This window comes from Archocentrus centrarchus, chromosome 4 (assembly GCF_007364275.1).
Source record: "Archocentrus centrarchus isolate MPI-CPG fArcCen1 chromosome 4, fArcCen1, whole genome shotgun sequence".
Taxonomy (NCBI): Eukaryota; Metazoa; Chordata; class Actinopteri; order Cichliformes; family Cichlidae; genus Archocentrus; species Archocentrus centrarchus.
Window position 1 is genome coordinate 17,893,206 of NC_044349.1, and position 20,136 is coordinate 17,913,341.

The window sequence follows — 20,136 nt, forward strand, 5'->3', positions numbered from 1 at the left end:
TGCATTGAAGATTTGAAACTAGCGATAGAGATCATAAAGCGATGAGGAAATGGCTCACTGGGGTAATAAAACAAGCAAGAAGTCAGGTCATATTCCCACAGACTTCTATGTAGAAAAAAAAAGGCTTCATATTTAAAAGCTATGACCATTTTTATTTGTCACTTTATGGTTGTTACTATGAAAGACTTCAAATGTAAACATAGTAACAGATTTACGAATGACTGGTCCAGCCCACACGAGCTTGCGATGAATGTTTACAAGGTAACTTTTAAGTTAATTTTGCAGTTTGGCTGACTCATGCAAACATAAAAAGCTGATAGCTTTTTAAGAAAAAAAACTGTCACGGGAGGGGGGGGGGGGCAGTTATGTGCAGTGAGGTTGTAGTGATGGGGCATCTTATGTTTTGAGGATGCCATCTCTGCTATCTTTACACTCTGGCTCAAAACCTCATGAAGCAACAATGACAAACTCTTTTTGAGTGCTCATGAACTGAGATGTAGGTTTATATTGTAACATGAAGACTTTTATTGCAAATAATATTGATTTGATAAAAGGGACTTGTTAATACCATTATTCAAAATAATCAACATCCAGTACATTTCATATGGAATACTAGCATGGTTTTAACTGCTTAACAAGCAACCAACATAACTCCAGACTGTCACCAATGTGCCACAATAATCATCATGACTCTGAATAGCAGTTGTTTTTAGTTTATCAGCAAAGCTGATTGAAATAAATCACAAACAAACATAGCCTGGCAATCTGTAAGAGGTATGTATTTTTAAGACCAGGTTTATGAACCAAACGTTTGGAAAAAACTGCTTCCATTCATAAAAAGTATGAATATCTGTAAAATGCCCACCTCAAAAACACAGGTTAACTTTGACATGCAGCACAACCATACTCTCTGCACATCGTCAAACACGCAAGTGTGTGAAACTATGACTACACACTGGCTCTAAAGATCAAAAGGTATCATATTTTCTCCAAATATACACACATTGATTCTGTTCTATAATACTGTTATATTGGTTCACACCCTCTCTCTTTCAAAAAGTAGGTCATTTGATTGCAAACATTATTCTTTTAATGTACTTAAATCAACAACAGTTATGGCATCTAAATGAACCAGACAACATTATAAACTATGCCATACTGTGCCTCATTCAAATAAATGTCACATATTCAGTTTTACATGTTTCAAATGTATTTTTTCTTTTTACATTGTTTTCATAAAGGAAGAGAATAAATATACGTCTGACCCATTTTCATTATACCTTAACATTTAAACAAGATCATATGGTGCAGTATTTTTATAATTTGTAAAACAAGCTGATAACAACTTCAGTACAAACAATAAAAGAAAAAAAAACAAAACAAAAAAAAGAAGTTCAGCAGACCTTAAAACAAATCACCACAAAACTTTCAAATAATAATGTTTGTGCTTTAAGTCTTTTAACTGCGATGGCTATTTTTCTATAGATTTGCAGTTACAAGTTCGCATCTTAAAATACTCTGAACTTGAATACTGTTAGTCCCTCGACTGTAGGGCAAAACACAACAGAGTCCAAATCCGAACGTGTTAACCTGGACCACAAATACTGCATTTGTACAACTGACTTATTTGAAAATACCTGCAAGTGCCATCTGTAGGATTTGGCTGAATGTAATGCCTAATTTAACAGAGAAGTCAGCTAATGAACATTCAGTCATCAATAATATGTCAGACAAATAAGTTGTATCATATTGAGATTTTTTTTTTTCAAGGTGTCCATTTAAAAGAGGGTAATTTAATGTCTATGGTACTATTAAGGCATTACAGTACAGTTTCTCTGTTTCAACCATGAATTAAAGATACGTGAGGATGAATATGCCACGCTGACAGTCTCATCAAAAAGCAAACCCTTTAAATAATGCTGATTTTGAGCCTTGAAATTGTTTCAGAGAGCAAAAAGTTACAGTTTTTCCTATTATTAAGCAAGCCTGTGACTGAATTTTGAGTGAACTCAGATGGACACTGATCATCTCTTTGTTAACCTTGATCATCTTGGAGGGGCTGGTAGCACCTTGGGCCATGTTTGTTTGGTAATGATCATGTTCTCTTGATCATAACATGAAAAGAACTCTGGTTTAAGCAGCAGAAGGTGCAATTATTGTACTTTTCCTTTGTAGATTTTACACTTAGCCAAATATACTTGGGGAAAAAAAGGCTTTGGCTCTTTATCTGAAGGAAACAACAACAACAAAAAAGGTTATATTTACTGTAAAAGTGAGTGGGGAGTATTTCTGCATTTAATTTTCTGCACTGGAAAAGGGAGTAAAAAAAAATGAATAAAATTCAATGCTGCAGAACGGTGCTTTCCCAGACTCCATTATCCAAGTTTCATACCCAAAGTTTGGGGCAAAAAAAACCTTTCCTACAGTACAGAGCTGTAGTTTTCAGCCAAAGATGATCAGTAGGTGCACAGTGTATTCAGAGACAAAAGGCTCTGCCCCGATGCCTACTGGAGGTGGTGTGTTTCAACTGCAAACTGAAAAGCAGTTGAACTTGGGCTCTGCCTTTTCCTAACTGCAACAATTTGTTGTGTCTTTCACATATGTGGACTCACTGGAAAAAAAGAAAAAGAAAAAAAAGTCGAGTATGCTTTTGTATTTATATTTTCAAGAAAAATGTAAACATAGGGCAGCGATGTTCCTCCCTTCATACTGTACAAAGTCATGGTTTGTGTTAATGCTCTTGGTCGAATGAGGAAAGCTGGTCCCACTTTAAAACAAAAGCCTACACTATATTAAAATATAAAGATACGATACAATATATTTTGCTACTTTGACGGCTGCCTGATTGAAGCTGTTAGGCAGGCATAGTAACTGAAGGACCCATTTCAGGATACAACAAACACTCTTCACACTCTTCAGCCATCTACTGAGTAATCGTGACAATACAGATCCTGAAAAAGCCCTGCCTTTTTACGATTTTCTTTTTTTTATGTTTTTTTTTCCTGTTTTTTTTTTTTTTTAAGCACACTCCAAATTGTATTGTTAGGAATCTAAATGTCTTTCCTTTGTTCAACAGCCCGTAATACATTCAATACAACATTGGTATGGTAATTCTTTGTACTGAGAGACTTTGCACAATTGCTTCTTTTTAGCCATGTACAAAAACGGATGAAGATGTAAATTTTGCATCACAGGGAAAAGATGCATGAAAGTAACTCATTTGAGAGGTTTGGGGGCTGTTGGTTTCATTGGAGGTGGTGTGGGGCTGGGGATGAGCACTGATTCACAAGGTGATCAATCAATCAGAAAAGAAAAAAAATAAGAAGGGAAATAATATTAATAATAAAAAAACATCATAGTATTTACATGACAGAAATTTCACCAAATAAGAAAATTAAAAAAGCAAAAGGAAAAAAAAAAAATTCCCCACACAAAAAGTAACGCTGATTTTCCCACCACAGCTTTTCAACAAACTGTACCAGATTGGATTCCAGCCATCAGCAATGTCAAAAAGGATTCATAAATGCTCTCGACAGTCATTGTGTCTGGACTGGCCTCTGCTAGTACACGCTGATGAAGGAGGAGAGAGCCATGACCAGGTACCGGCAGGCCAGCGGGATGTGCGCACTTCCTGTGCTCCCATAGGGTGCGGTGTTGGGCGCTGTGGGCAGGAAACAAGAGAAGCTCTGATTAGTTGTGATTGCACTTTCACTCACTGCACCGACCATTTGCAAACCAGCAGTCAGCTTGGCATGGTGCTTCCAAATGAGATCGCAAAAATGGCAATTACCATACCGCTGCCACTGATTCCAGTTGGTTTGTAAGAGACAGTTAAGCACTGGTGCTACTTTATAATCCCAACAATGGTGGAAGAGTTATCAAATGTTAAACAACTAAAAGTCCTGTATAATAACCTCATCTGTAGCTAAATGTAATGAAGCTATCAAAAGCAGCAGTTATTATTACCATACATGATATTGTAAGACTTTTAGTGCTGCTGCATCAATGAGTAGGCAGCATTTTAATGAGGATGGTGATAATTTAACTGATCAACAACTCAACTAGAGGTCAAGAACCTGCCAAATGGCCCCTAGATAACTGGGCGGGATGGTGAGATCAAAAATCAATTTATTTATGGAGCAGATTTAAAAACAACAAATAATGAACCTTCCAGGCAACTACATATCTCATAACATGAAAGTAATGTTCAAAATCAATCAATGACCAATGTGTGAAGAAATGTTTGGTACAAAATTATGTAGCTGTGTTAGGTGTTAATGGATTTATTTATTTTTTTTACATTTATACATTATTGGTCATGTAATAATTAAATAGATCTGATCACTTGCAGATGTTTAAAGGCAAAACTGTATTGACACAACAGCCCATTTACTACTTCTTGAGTATAATACCACAAACCAATAACCACTGGTATGACCTTTAACAATGCTTCATAGATGTTTAAACGTAAAATCCTAACATGCACGTGCCAAAAGTGACATCATTACTGCTGATGCGGGAGCACAGAGGTTCTCAGAGGGAAATTTTCTGCAACATTTAGAGAAGATGAGATGTTCTGCTGGAGTAAACTGAAAAAGTCACCATGATTGCATTGTTTTCTGTTTTGAATTTTTCTTTTGGTAATCCAGAGCTGATTTTTATTGTAATTTTTTTTTCTGAGCTGCAACACCTGTCATTTGGAAGAAGACTGTGGTGAGTATAAATGGTTATGCAGCGAGCAGTGATGAATGCATCACCCATAATTGCAGCTTAAAGCAGTAATAGTTAACTGAGACAGGTGTTAGTGTGTTATGCTGTCTGATTAGTTTACTTCTCAGAAATGAATGAGGGTGTGTGTAGCCTGATTGACAGCTGTTTATTTTCCTCTTCGTTTTGTTGCACATTCAGGTGCCTGGACAAACCCAAAGGATCCAAACCCCTAAGTCACTGTCCTGTCACCACAGGAAAATGTGCAGGTGGTGTGAATAACATTAATGATGCTCCAATAAGAGTCCAGTTAACTAGCATCTACAACAGCAGGACCTTCCCATCACACCTTTGGTCCTCTTACAGTAGAAGTTGGTCAATGGCTCACACGAGTAAAAACATGATAGCAAACTCCTTGTGACTAGGACAAATTGGTGGTGGCCAAGTGACTGCACTGAATTTTTCTACATTCGAAGACTGACTGCAAATAGTTGTGGCGACCGATTGGTTGCTCAGAGGTTGAATGTTCAACACCCTCAACCTCTGGGTGACCACTGTTAATCTTGAGGTGACCGCACAGGTTGCCTGGTGGGAGGCAACCTGTCTTCAAACAACTGCAGTCTGACACAGAGAGACTGCAATCACCCTCAGACAGGTTACAAATAACTGTCATCTAATTTACACATGATTGCCAAAAAAAATGCTGCAATCAATCTGAGTCAGTTGGCGCTGATGAGCGCAACTCAGACACTTATTATGTGAGGTGCGCCAGACATTAATGTATATGCAGGTCTTTTGGAAACAGGTAACCTGAGGGTGCTGCTAAAAAAAAAAAAAAAAAAAAAAATTCTCCTTCCAAAAGTAATATACTAATAAACTGACGTCAAACTCCAGTGGGACCTTATGGCCTTAACAGTATTCAATACTTCAAAGCAGTGGTGCATCACTGGTGGGCTTTAGCAGATTTCTTTAGCACCAGCACATACTGCATTCTGTCTACTATGATGAGCCAGAATTTTTGTTGTGAAAATGGTCTCTTCATCCAACTTTAACCATACCTACAGTTTAATCAGGAGTAGCAGCACCAGTGTCAAAAAAAAAAAAGAAAAAAATTTTTTTCTTCCATCTCAACTATTTTTAGTTGAGTGTCAAAACACTTATTCCCCCTTTTCCTTCTTTCATATTAGTGGCCCAAAAAAGTCATCAGTGGAGAACAGCTGAGGGCTGTACAAGGTCTTTTCTACCATTGCTATTGAAGGAGCCTTTGTTTTGGCTTGTTTGTGTTTCTCTGACCAGCAGACAGCCACAGTAATATGAACAGGTCTCTCTAGAGAGCTGCGTCAGGCGGGCAAAGAGGAAGAGGGCAGCCTTTCATTTGGAAAGGGCTACTCTGCCTCCTCATCACACTCACACACACTCTTTTAGGTTGTAGCTCAATAAAGCACACCTCACATGTTACAAAACAAGCACTCCATCAGTGCACACATATATAGTTGCATGTACAGGTCACATGCACGCTTGCACACACAGAAGCAGCACAAACAGGCTCTGCTGCACCAGGGGAAATCATGTGGTGCACAGCCCATATCAGCAGGGTGCCTCTATTTACACAGCCATATAATTAGTTCACAATGTAACTCCTCTGATGTGGACCTCACAAACACACAGCGCAAAGTGAACGATGGCAAAGCCTAACACACAGACATACTGTGCAGAAACCCAGATTCTGTCAAAAACAAAAAATTAAGGTGTTTTCGTTGTGTTTCAAAGGTTAGAGATACATGATTTGCAAGAAGACGACTGATAACCCACTTAGCCACTGGTAGTGATGACAATGCATTTATTCAATAAATACCTGCAATGGTTGTCATTAGAGTGTTATTAGGGTGTTATATGACTGCTGGGCTGTTAAAATAAATACAATGATGCAGAGATTGAGTGTTTTTTGTTTTTTGTTTTTTTAACCAACATAATAGCTTGTTGTTGACAATTTTCACAGGCGATGTGATGGAGAGAAAGGGAAAAAGCCACCCCGTTATCACCTGATATTTTCAAGCATTATTTGTCAGCGCTGAAGTTGTTTACCTATTAGAGTGAAAACTATAGCTTGTCTGACAGATGGAAAGGGGGACAAAAGAAAAAACTAAACAAAACAAAAAAAACAGTGAATAGAGGTGCACAGTCACACTGATCTGCCACAACATTAAAACTACACAGTTAATATGGTAAAGGTACTCCCAGGGCTGCCAAAACAGCTTGGACCTGTCAGGGAAGGGACATGTGACCCAGGGGGTTGTCCTGTGGTGTCTGGCAGCAGCATGATATTGGCACCAGATCCTTCGGGTGCAGGTTTGGGCCTCCATGGATCAGATACAACCCACAGATGCTTGATCGGACTGGGATCAGGGGAGCTTGTCTGGAGCTTTTTGTTGTGCTCCTTGAGCCATTACATTACTAAATAGCCTGTGATGTTTTTTTTTTTCAGTGAAGCAGCGCATATCCACACCAGGATTCCATCGTCCGCTGGTTTTTGTTTACGAATGCAGATAAAATTAAAATAAGCTGATGATAAGCTAAATCAGATGATAGTTGATGATTGTAGCAAATGCATTTCCCCCTTTTTCTGTCCACGTGGACACTTTACTTGTGCGGAACCAAAGCTTGCTTAAATGTGACTGGTTAATAGATATGCAGAATCTATTTATAGAGATTAGCTGGGGAGGCTAATAGGTGAGGGTGATAAGTCTGCAGCAATGTTTAGGTGGGTGGTATGTGTTAAAGTAACATCCACATAACTGCAAGGACCTGAGGTTTGCAAGAAGGACCTTGTATTGTAACAAGATAATCAGTGTTATTCACATTGACTGTAAGCAGTTCTAATGTGTTTGATCTGTGATAATATATGTGTTATGTTCGTGGCTGGCCCGTATGAGCTGCAGACCATCTTTTCTTTCTCCTTTTTACCTTTCTTTCTTTGTCACCCCTTTCCACCTCATTCTCTCTCTTTGTATTCGTCCCCTCCCTCTCTCCCTCTCGCTCTCTCTCTCTGTTTCACCTCCTATCCAAAGTACAGGATAATGACACAGTTTTCCTGGGCTGTGAGAGAGCTGAGAATTGGTAACCATAGCAACAGCTCCTGTCCTGCTCAGCCGGCCCACTGTTGCCTGCGCCTCAGTGCGCAGCATTGTGCTAGCCATGCTAGCAAAATCATTTTGGGTGCTGTTTGTGTTGCGTGTGAGTGTGTGTGTGTGTGTGTGTGTGGCGGAGGTGGTGGCGGTGGTTGTGGGTGGGGGGCAATAGGCAGATGTCACTATTTGCCTTCTTCAGTCTCTCATCTCATCAGTGTCAGTGTAGTTTATGGCTCAGTAAATACTGCAGTAATCACATTAATATCTTGTGCACAAGTGCTTTCGTGCAGCAGTTCAAAGAGCTCACAGAAAGTAATTACTGGATTTCTACGATGACTAATGTTGACTGGGCTGAAAAGCATAACAATAAACCTCTCAGTACTTCAGGAAGGGAAGTGTTAAGTGAGGTTGAGGTATAGTCAGACTTACTGGTCCCTGCCCCCTCTCTGTGTTTGATTTTGGGCTTGTTTAATATCTCCCTGTGTCACTGCGAAAAGCCTCCATTGTTTTGACTGTGTGGGTTGTAACTTGCCATTTTAATTAACTCCCCAACCAGGAACTGCCTGCAATACTATTACTCTGCTTATTACCATGAAGGGAATAGAAGGAGAAAGATACAGACAGTGAGTGCAGAAGAAAGACCGATATGGGGAAAAGAGGGGTGAGCTAAAGGAAGAGAAAGCGGGGGAAAAAAGACAGTGATTGAAAGGGGTGTGAAAGTGAGGCTGCAGCAGCAGCAGACAGGAGAAAGAGGAAGATTTTGGGGGGGGGGGTGACTGAGCTCTACTTCTTTGGGGTTTGAATTTAATTGCCATGTACATCAGCAGCAAGCTACAATGAAGTACCAGAATCCCAGACAATATATCATAGAGAAACCAATAGTGTCAAGATGCGCAAATGCAGGGAAGACAAGCAGCGCTCCAAAGGGAGAGGAGCAGAAGAGATAAGTGGAGATGAAAGTGATACACTTCAATTACTGTTTTGCAACAGAATTGAAATGAAAAACTAAAGCCTCTCCAGCTGCAGCAAGAGTCATATGAAAATAACAATCCTTGGTACTCTCCCCTGATTCTGGACTGGAGCCATTAGCTGTAAATAGTGAACTGGAGTATGAGCCATGCTCACTCTCTCGTCCTTCCCTACCCCTTATCTCTCCCAAATTTCCATCGACAGCAGTTTTGTCACCCACATATCATATGCACAACAAATGCTAAGGCCTTGAACTTCAGTCTCTGTTGACACAGATAATGAATCATACTGAAATCTGCAACTGTGGCACTCAATGCAGGCTTTGTATTGAGCATTATCTCGAGTGCTGCACTGCACTGTAATTCACTGGAATACCATTATTTATTAAGTAGTAGGGTGCTTTTCATTATGCTAACCTATTCTTCCTTGCATCCTATCTTCTCCTATGACCCTAAAATTATTCCCCCTCCGCCATCGTGAGGACCTTTCAGTCATTTAAATGGTCCTCAAGGAGCTCGAGGAGGCTTCTGGAGGAACTCACAGCAAAGAAACACAGGTGTATCCTTTTTGCATAGCATAATGAAAAGCATCCATAGTGTGCAGTAATTGGCTGGCTTTGCAGACACAGGTTTCTTTGCTGTGAACTCCACTGTTGGTCCCGTTATAGCTCAAATCAACGTTTTAACCAATCATCATTCCACCTATGCATGCTCAGGCTATGCACTGTTGGCTTTCTGAAGGGCAGCATCCACAAGCATCTATGCAGCCTTTGAATAAGTTGAAGTCCCATTATCCTTCTCTCTGCATAGCCAGAGAACTATGGAAACAGACACAAATTCAGAACCATAAATGCAACTTCACTCTCCCTCCCACTTTAAGCCCTTTAACCAACACATGCTGAAAAAAATAACTGAGTCCTGTGGTTTTCTTTCCTTGAGCTTCATACTGCGTACACTCAATAAAGCACATGAAGGAAGATACATAGAAAAAAAAACTGTGCATGTTTTTGTATTGGATTAAGCCTCCAATCTATTCATTTGCCTTTTATTGGATTCATGGAGTTAGCTGTATCCTCTAAACGGCCTGTCACTAGCGGCACACAGACGGCAGCCAGCCAGGCAACATCCCAATCCCCCTGTGGACGTGGCTTCAGAGATGGGCTCCTCTGAGCAGAGGGTGTGGGAGGAGGTTCAGTGTCCTTGACCATCAATCAGTGGCCTCTGGTCCTTCCCCCACAGCTCCCCTGAGAGACACCAGATGAGACACTCCTGAGCCAGAACTGATCCTGTACATGCCATGCTGTAAATCGGGCTAAATCCCTCTACATGCAAGCTTCACAGTAGCCACCAAGGATGTCTTTAACACAGTACTATAAACACTAAAAGCACATTTTTTTCCCCCAAGCATCATGTTTGGTAAAGAATAGAAATGGAAAATAATGCAACCCTCATGACATGTGATGAGGGGATGCCTCACCTTCAAAGAATGCGTCGCGCTTCACTGTCTTCTAAGGGCTTGCACACCGAGAGCGTACAGAAGGCGATCAGACATTTTCCATGCCTTACCTCACTTCAGTCCACTGACAGTGAAATATACTCTTCTACTTCACCATTCATCTTGTACCCTCTTGCCTGTAGCAGCCTGCCATATTGAGTTGGTGCACAATTGACTCACCGACCCATCAGCTCATTCATCCATTTCTTTCTCTATTCCTTCTGTTCCTGTACAAGCAAAATGTTCATCATGAACAGATATGATGTTCAAAACTCATCACCTCTGTCTCTCGCTATGATCATCACACACTGCCGCTCCACAGAGCCCTCATTCACACAGACCTTCGAGCTCATTAGCCCCACCAATCATTTGCATTAGTGCTAGTAATGAAAAGCCTCCATTAATAAAATGGCCTTCAGAGATCATTTACCCTCCTCCGCCTCCCAGTGGTGCCATTTCCTCACCCCTCTCCCCTCTTCTTTCTCCACATCATGGTACCTGCCAGTTATCACCACCTAGCAGAATGCTTTTTGGGTCTGGCTCTAATAGCTCCTCTCAGCATCAGTATCTGACTGGAAAACGAATGAGCAGGAGACGGGTCACCTGATAGCTCACTGAGTAAGCTGGGGGCTCTCGATTGCAGGCAGGTTTTGGCCTTCAGCTTGACTTAATCAACACCTCTGTGGGGTACCTGGACTCTTAAGAGAGCCCTCAGCACAGTGTAAGCTAGAGGAAGGAATCCCAACAGAGAAGACATTTCCGGAGTTCTTCACAGAGATACTGTTTCGTTTCTTCATTGATCGACTTCTTCCTCATACAGTTTCCTCTTTAACCCTCCTCCTATAGCATATTTACATTCATTTTATCGGTAGTGAGTCAGGTGTTTGAGAGAATCCACGATTCAGAGTGACCTCAATGTATGTTTATTACACCTATCAATTCAAGGACATGCTTTGTGCAGGAAATCAATGAACTTGCAAATGAAGTACTTTATATGCAAGCCTGATGGATAAATCTCCATTTTAAAATGTTTTATGAATTTTCCCTTGTAGGTTTTTTTTTGCCCTCGAAATCTAGAGGGTAAATTCAGATCAGCATGTTCTGGGAATAAATAAGAAAATGCAGTACAGTGTGGATTGATAGTTTAAGCAAGCGCTTTTAATCACAGCATTTTCAAAAGCATAATTACTTCATGACTTTGGCTGCTCCCACTAAATCTGTTTAATGTTAGAGGCTTAAGAAAATGCACAGGGACACAAACAAATGGCGTCAGCATGTAGTAGGTTCATGCAGCTCCTTTCGCCTCCTCTCTTCTTCTCATTGTCTCCATAATAATCTCCTATTCACACGTGGGTCTCTCGCTCCCACTCTCTCTAATAATTCCCCATACCCCCTTTTCTCCCTCGCATTTTAATGCTTATCAGGATTTTATTTCTGTGCAAGTCCTGCTGCAGGGCCAAGGATTTCGCTGAGTCAGGCACTGCTTAGCTCCAGCACCCCCATGATGACAGCGACAATCTGGCCAGTTATGAAGAATGCCTTACGACAAACTGCCTCTACTTGCATCTCTATGAGCTCCTCCATCAATACAGCCTGATAGCATCTGATCTGCAACTGGGAGGCAACTCTTTCTTCCTGCCTGTTCTGTGCACCCATCTCCTTCACCTGTAACCTCCTAAAATAGCAATTCCCTGCTGTTATGTATGTGGGATTATGATAAGACAGCTCCCTTTTATCAATTTTCATTATGCTGCTGATAACATGGCACTGCTGGATGTAGAGGGTTAAGTGCATTTTCTTCTTGATGGATATAAGATAACTTTATCACTGCAGACTGCCTGGTTATCACAGTTCACCTGAGGCTACTTGAACCTTACCAGAATTTGCTCATGCTGAGCATCTCAGCACAAGCACACAAGCTGCAGCAAGAATTTGCTCAGATGGTCATACTATATGCAGAGCGATCCATATTTTTGTTCATATTTACCTACCCTGAGCTGTTAATTGATTTCTCTCAAATCAATTCGGTGGTTTACAGAAATTGTTGGACCAAAAAGGGCCAAATCAATTGCCAAGTGATTAGCATGTGCAGTGGATTATTTCTAGCCGAGGCACTGTGCAAGACTGAGGATGAGTGGACGACACACACAATTCAATGACGGCACAAGCAATATGTTTTTGTTAATTATTTCTAACTCAAAGTCTGCTTTAGATAATGTACGCCCACAGGCTGTGTGAGTGTCACACATGAAATATTCCTTTATTACGCCAAGACAGAACCTGAGGCAGTGAATTCACTCCAGTCTCTACTCCCTACCTTGTTGCTGACTGCCTGCGGGAGGTTCAGATAAAAGCTATAGTGTCCTGAAGTGAGCACCATTGATTCAGAGGGATATTTTATACAGCAGTTTGAGACAGTACGGGTACTGCTGATATAATATCAGGCAGCCTGGTTTCTGTATGTGCCTTCCTTTCCTTTCTCACAAAGGAATGTGTTCAGTGGTTCACAGTTCAAGGTCTCAGAAGCAGATATAAAGTTCTCCTGCCACAAAGGCCTCATGGACAACAAAACAAACAAAACAAAACAGAACCCTAATGCTACTTATGTGACCCCCATGACACATGCAGCTTTAGGAGACTGCAGTCTGGAATGAGAATGAATCCCTTTTACACTGAAACCAGAAAACTAATTGCAGGGTTGTTAATTAATTCTTAATAGCCTCCGTCTGTCGTCCTGGAGATGGGCTGCACTAGAAAGGCTCAAGACTAATTCACTAATGTCAGCTGCAGTTAATTTGGGGACTGTATTTAAGGCAGAATTAAGAGTGAATTTGACGTGTGTCACAGCGATGGTCTTCTTATGACATGTCTGTGTGCACAAAGGAATTAAACACAAAGGATCTAGTTTGCAAAAGTTCTGTATGCTACATTGACCATCCAAGGACAATAAAAAAAGTGGCACATGTTAAGGCAGCGCTGTTAGATAATGTTTTCTGTACATGAACTGTTTTTGAAGTATATGAAAGGAACTTTACACTTATCACAGTTATAACGTGCACAGTGAGTGTTTTATGGTTGTGGCGGAATTGATTTGAACTACTTAGTTGAATGGCTCTAAGAATATATTGTAATAACTTGATGCTCATGCGTTTTAATGTAGAAACTATAACTTTCATGCAAACCCCAGAGACACCTGAAAACAATCAACCTCAGTCATACACTCCTTTTGTTGTGGGGAATTACTGGTTGAATCTGTACCGATGCGGTGTGCAAATGTCAGATACATGCAGTGAAATAAAAAGCAAAATGTTTCGCCCTGAAATTTAGTGGATCAGAAGTATTTAGTAGCATAAAATAAATGATTTTAACTTTAAATGAACCCGAGATTGGTGATAGGGCTCTGCCACATCATATGAGTCATGATAACACTGGTATAAATTTTTATGTGGTATGAAAATGTCATATCAGTATATCACTGATATCACAATGCCATACGTTTACTTCCCCAACACACACAACGAGTCAAGCCCAGTCATGTCTGACAGTGAGAGCCATGTGACTGCCTGATTTAGTGAAAAGGGAGCTACTTCAAGAAAACTGTTTCTGCTGAAGGTGGAAACAGAATTGTTTCACCACTTGAGGCAAAAACATGCTGTTGAGTACAATCAAGCTATGAAGGCATGTGACAAGGAGATACTAAACAGCTGGGGACATGTGACCCAAAAGTAAATGAGCATTGCTGGGGCACTTGCTAGTTAGACTTCATATAACAGAAAGAGCAAAAAGTTGGGTGGAAATGACCGATGCAGTTGCATGGTGGAAAAGCAGGGCTTTTAAGCAGCTGGTTAAAAAAGCTTGACCTAAGCTACAACATCCCAGGTAGAAAATATTTTTCACATTCAGTTTCTTTCTGTGATGATATTGTGCCGGCTTCCGCAGAGTCACAAAGTTAAGTTAGCTGAGTTACTGTTAAACCAAACTGTTTAGCAGTTATTTAATTTGTTTGTTTTTTTAACTTCAAATTTCCAGGGAAAGCACTACCTAGGCTACTTTTTTCTTGCATTTGTCTTATGCTGTGTCACTCTAATAGTGCTGTGTCAGTATTATAATGCTGCCGATACTGGCACCTTGTGGCAATAGATTCACACTGTGAATTAGGTAGTCATCAATGATGGTAGGTCACTGGCAAAGGAGCATAGAAAATGCCCTTCATGTTGTTTGCACTAATAAATAAATGCTGCTCCCTGCAAGCTGCAATCACAGATAAAATGTTCAGCATTTTTTTTTTGGTTGAGACGCAATTAGAATTGTTCGGAAAAAAAAAAAAACAGCCAAAAAAAAAATTCCCCAGCAAAGCCCCCCCCCACACACACACACACACACACACACACACACCATCTACGGGTAGACAACTTGAGGCAATAAAAAAAGCAGCCAAGTAAAAACAACCACCGTGCTTAAAAGTTATATCAAATTTGCTGTCAGTGTATTTAGACAAGAGTGCAGGCAGAGCTGTGTGCATTGTGTACACTGACAATAACTGTGCAGCAGTCCTGGATGTTTAGGTTGTATGAATAAAAGGCAGACAATATCTCCTCACACTGCAACATGTCAGATGCCCAAAAAAGCCCTCAACTCTTATCTGCTCTTCAACATCCTCCCCCACTACTCCAAATCCACTTTAGCCTTTCCTCTGTAGGCTTATCCGCTCTGCCACACTGACACTATCGATGTTCAACTTTCATGCCTGCATAAATACCATAACCAATGATTGTGACACGTGCTCTTTTCTTTTGATGTGGGACTACACTTGGTGAATGTGGCTCTCAAGTCTGTAAGTACTACTCTCCTTGCCTTTGTTTTCCACATGAGGTTAAACATTATTGACTGGAATCACTGAGGGGAATGAGTCTGCGTTTACCGACAAATTGGACCGGTGGATTGACCCCCGGTTCAACTCAGCTGGGTTTCAGGAGCTGAAAAATATCAATACATTTGGTAAAATGCACATAACTCCCTCTGTCAATGGAAGTAGAGCAGATGGCTTCGCATTTACATACAGTATTCATCATCAAGTTGACTCACTGCTCTCGTGACAGTGGATGTGAACATGGGAAATGTCACTACAATTATACTACATTCATACCATTAAAGGCAATTACAGCACAATATAAAGGGTCACCCAGCAGCTGTATAAAAAAAAGCTAATGTTATCTGTCTAAAAAAACTGATCAAAGTACTCCCAGCAGTTTCAAAATGCTGCTTTATTGGTTAATCAGACCCAACATCCAGTTACCATGTCCCTCCATCACCATTCATTTGTCCCTGTATAATGTGTGAGATAAAAGAGTGGACAAAGATTAACTGAATCTGCACTTTTCCATCAAGGTTACATGCAGAGTTAAAGCACCATTTCTGAGAGAGGTAGCAATCTTACCAAAGAAAAACATGCAGCTTACAGTACTAAAAATATATCTATCTCAGACGTGATTAAAAAACAATCATCCATACTTGTTAAAAAAGCAATTCCGACAAGCTGTCCTTATGTGATTACTGACAACTCTTGTCTTAGGCTTGTCCAGCACCATTCAACTACACGCATACACAGTGAACCACTTCTCACCTTAAAAACTGTCAAACTGCAGACCCACATAATACAGAATTTCCAGAACTCCTCAGACCACAGGGATTTTTAGCATAAAATATCCTGTCATATATGTTATCCATAAGTTTGATCATCAACAAATCCAGTGACAAGACAATGTCTTAGTCCTTTTGTCAGTACTTTCCAACACCGCTTGGCAGCATGAGTGTAGCACCAGCTCTATTCACAAATATACAAATATTTAAATAAAATAAGCACTGTAGTTTTTCTCAAAAAGGATTACATCCTTCTGTGCAAGTGATTAAACATTCGTGCACTAGTGAGCATTTATGGGTGCCCATGGTCTTTGTAATAAGGGAACATGTCACCCAATAGAACAATGTGACTCATAGTTTTTGAAACAAGGCTAATAACAAATATTGCTGATCAGACTTTAAACCAGTGGTTCTCAAATCCAGGCCTCGTGGCCCAGTGTCCTGCAGGTTTTAGATGTGTCCCTGATCCAACACACCTGAATCAAATGGCTGAATTACCTCCTCAGTATGCAATCAAGTTCTCCAGAGTCCTGCTAATGACTTCTATATTTGACTCAGGTGTATTGAAGCAGAGACACATCTAAAACCTGCAGGACAGTGGGCCACGAGGCCTGGATTTGAGAACCACTGCTTTAAACCAACAGACAGGATCTGCATGAAATATAAAAGAACACGGTTGGCTTTTTTTGTCCCTTGTCTGCTTTCATGTTTCTGTTTATTTGCCAGTGTTTTCGATTTGTTGTGAAAATCGAATCTCTTTTGTCTAATTGCAGATACTTCCTGCACCCTTTCCCACCTGTGTGATCATTGCATTATCATCCTATTTTTCTTGTGTTTATAGTCTCTGTGTTACTTTTCCCCTCTGCTGGTCTGTCTCAGGAGTTTTTCCTCATGTTTTCCTAGTGTAATCAAGCATTGTTTCTTGTGTTATTTTTTAATTTTTTTATTTGTCTTTTGCCAGACTTTTTAAATATCTCTGCCAGATTTTTGGGACTGACTGCTGTGTACCAGAAACCAGTCTTTAGTGAAAACTTTTGATTTATAACTGCCTTGTGTTTGAGCTGTGCATGTGCGTCCACTGCCTGTTTTAGTCATATATGCAACATATAGACTGAGAGTTAGACTGAGAGATTTATCAAAAAACAACAAAAAAAAAATACACTTCACAGTCACTTTCTTAGATATACCTTTTCCAACTGCTTTTTAACACAAATAAGCATTTAGGCATGTAGACAGGGTCAAAACGACCTGCTGAAGTTCAAACTGAGCATGGAGAGGCAAGGCAATTTAAGTGACTTTGAATGTGGCATTGTTGTTGGTGCCAGCCATGCTAGTCTGAGTGTTTCAGAAACTGCTGATCTACTGGGCTTCTCCCACACAATCATCTCTAGGGTTTACAGAGAATGGTCTGAAAAAGGAAGAAATATCCAGTGAGCGGCAGCTCTCTGGGTGAAAATGCCTTGTTGATGTCAGAGATCAGAGGAGAATGACCTGACTGCTTAGAGCTGATAGGAAGGCAACAGTAATTCAAATAACCACTCATTAAAGCCAAGGTGTGCAGAACATCATCTCTGAATGTACATCATGTACAACCTTGAAGTACAAGGGTTATAATGGCAGAAAACAACATTGAGTCCTGCTCAGCTAAACACAGGAAACTGAAGCTACAATCCAAACAGGTTCATCAAAATTAGACAACAGAAAATTAGAAAAATATTGCCTGGTCTGATGAGTCTCAATTTCTGCTGCAACAATCAGAAGGTAGGGTCAGAATCTGGTGTGAAAGCATGGATCCATCCTGCCTTGTATCCACAGTTCTGGCTGCTGGTGTTGGTGTAATGGTGAGGAGATATTTTCTTGCCACAGTTTGGGCCCCTTGATACAACTGAATGTTGTTTAAATGTCACAACCTACTCGAGTGTTGTTGCTGACCATATCCATCCTTTTATGACCATTATCTGATGGCTGCTTCCAGTACGCCATGTCACAAACCTCAAATAATCTCAGACTGATTTCTTGAACATGACAATAAGTTCACTGTACTCAAACGGCCTCCACAATCACCAGATTTTAATCCAATAGAGCCCTTTTGGAATGTGGTGGAATGGGGGATTCACATCATGAATATGGAAAAAAAAAAAAAAAGTGGTCTAAAATCTCTGAGGAATTAAGGCTGTTCTGAAGGCAAAAGGGGGTCCTACCTGACAAATGAGCAAATAGCTGGTGTGTGTAAGTTGTTACACAGAATAAAATAATAGGAATCCCATTTTTTTTTTTTTGTCCTGCTTTGTGATTTGAGTCCTTTAATACAGATATCTCTTATACCAAGTTAACTCTGATACCTCCTACCTGTTCCTTAAGACTGATGAAATCTGAATCTATTTAGAAGTAACAGCTAGGGCGCAGTTATGTTCAAATGCTTCAGCTCCAAATTTAAAACTTTGTTTCTCTTTTCTGATTTTCTTTGTTCTTATTTAAAATGTTCAGATATTGCTTTTTGGATGGAGTATTATATTTTCTCTTTCTTCTGTGAAGCACTTAACTGTAACTTTGTGAATTAAGTGCTATATAAATAAATTTCATTATGTTATGTAGTACTGTTATTAGTCTTAAATCAGCAACAATACGAGCGAAGGTTTCACTGAGAGACTGTGACTACTGTGCTGACTATTGGTGTTTTGGAGTGGTGGCTCCACCATCACAGAGACTTGGAGAGAACACTTACATAGTCTAATGTAGTCGTTGCTTACAGAATCAATTTTATTAGTGAATGATGATGTGACTTGCTGCCAGCAACCCTTGGTCGTCCTTTGGTAGTCAGGGCAATGCAACCTGTGCAGTAACTGTGTTGCATAACACACTTTTTTAGTTACTGTTAGTTTAGCAAAGCTATATATTTTGACAATCTAGGTGTCAGATGTCAGACTCAGTTTAATAGATGCCTGCAGCACTGATCCTTAGGATATACTTGAAAAGAACAGAATAAATTCTTGCGTAGTCTATCACTTTCTCGTCTCTACTCTGGTGCAAAATAAATTAAGTTATGTAGCAAAGATGGGGCTTGCCGAAACTCAAAACACACATCAATCATCCAGATGTCAACAAACAGTCAAAAGACACACTGGTGTCACTAGTGATATGCAAATGAGCAATTCTGGAAGAAGGAAATAGTCATTCTGGTCTGTGCTAATACTGCTCACTGCACTGGTAAGAGGCATATGGGTCTCTTTCCAGTCATTTTCTGCTGTTTCATGTTGGGATGCAGATCTGTGGCTGGGTGCCCACGGGGAGCCACCCACCATCACTGAGATCTCCGCATGCTAGATGGCATTAGGAATAACAAATGTTAAGCAAAATGGTCTAATCCTCTTGTCTCCTTTCAAATGTGCTCAGACAAAAGCGCCTGGGATTCTTCAGTGCTAATTAACAGTGTCAGTGGTGACAGGACTCAGACTCGTGAGTAGCTCAGCCCATTGATTGTTTCAAACATGTTATATGGGGTACTTCGATAATAAAGGGCCGTTTATCACTTCAGAGGCCGTTATGATCCTTAGTGCATTGAATCCTGAGATTATTTTGCCAAAGGCATCTCTCAGCAGCACGTTCATTGACCTTTCTTCATTACTAGTCTCTGCAAAGAGGGTGGATCCTTGTCAAAAGCCTTGAATAACTCATCACTTTCAGGGTCAAAAGAATACTAAAGGGTTAATGGTTTCCGTTTGTGTCCTTCGAGGCTTTACTCTTAAGCACTTGCATTTCAATTCCCCTGTTGCATAAGAAGAACTGAGAGTAGGGAACTGAGATAGCAATGAGCTGTGCAGGATGCAAAAAAAGTTGTGGATGCAGGGGGTTTAATTTCTGTGTGTGTGTGCATGCGTGTAAACAAAGGAGGGTATATCATTAATTGTCAGAAACAACCCCTCTAGCCATCCAGCACTAATGCATCCATCCCTGCACACACCACCGCAACCAAATGGGAGCATACTCAGCATATACGTGCTTATATAGTATGTGTTTCTGTATGTGTATGGGAGCTGTTCTGCTTTATTAGCCATAACACAGAGTGAAACCACTCCAAGTTGTGCAGAAAGCCTTCAGAAATGACCACTCTTTAGAGATGCAGAAGATGCCAAACTGCTTGGAAATCGAGCCGATAGAACTAACCTTATTTAACGGTCAGACATCTAAGCCATTTCCC

At 40.4% G+C, this 20,136-nt stretch overlaps 1 protein-coding gene across 2 annotated transcripts in view; it reads right to left on the reverse strand.

Annotated features, from left to right (window-relative positions):
* Positions 1-520: 520 nt before the first annotated feature.
* The window catches only part of negr1 (neuronal growth regulator 1), a 207,499-nt gene continuing 187,883 nt past the window's right edge, over positions 521-20,136 (reverse strand). For both annotated transcript variants that reach the window (XM_030727995.1, XM_030727994.1), the window contains one exon: positions 521-3,661. In XM_030727995.1, coding sequence (XP_030583855.1) covers positions 3,561-3,661 — 101 coding nt within the window. In that variant the 3' untranslated portion in view covers positions 521-3,560. The remainder of the gene's footprint in view (positions 3,662-20,136) is intronic.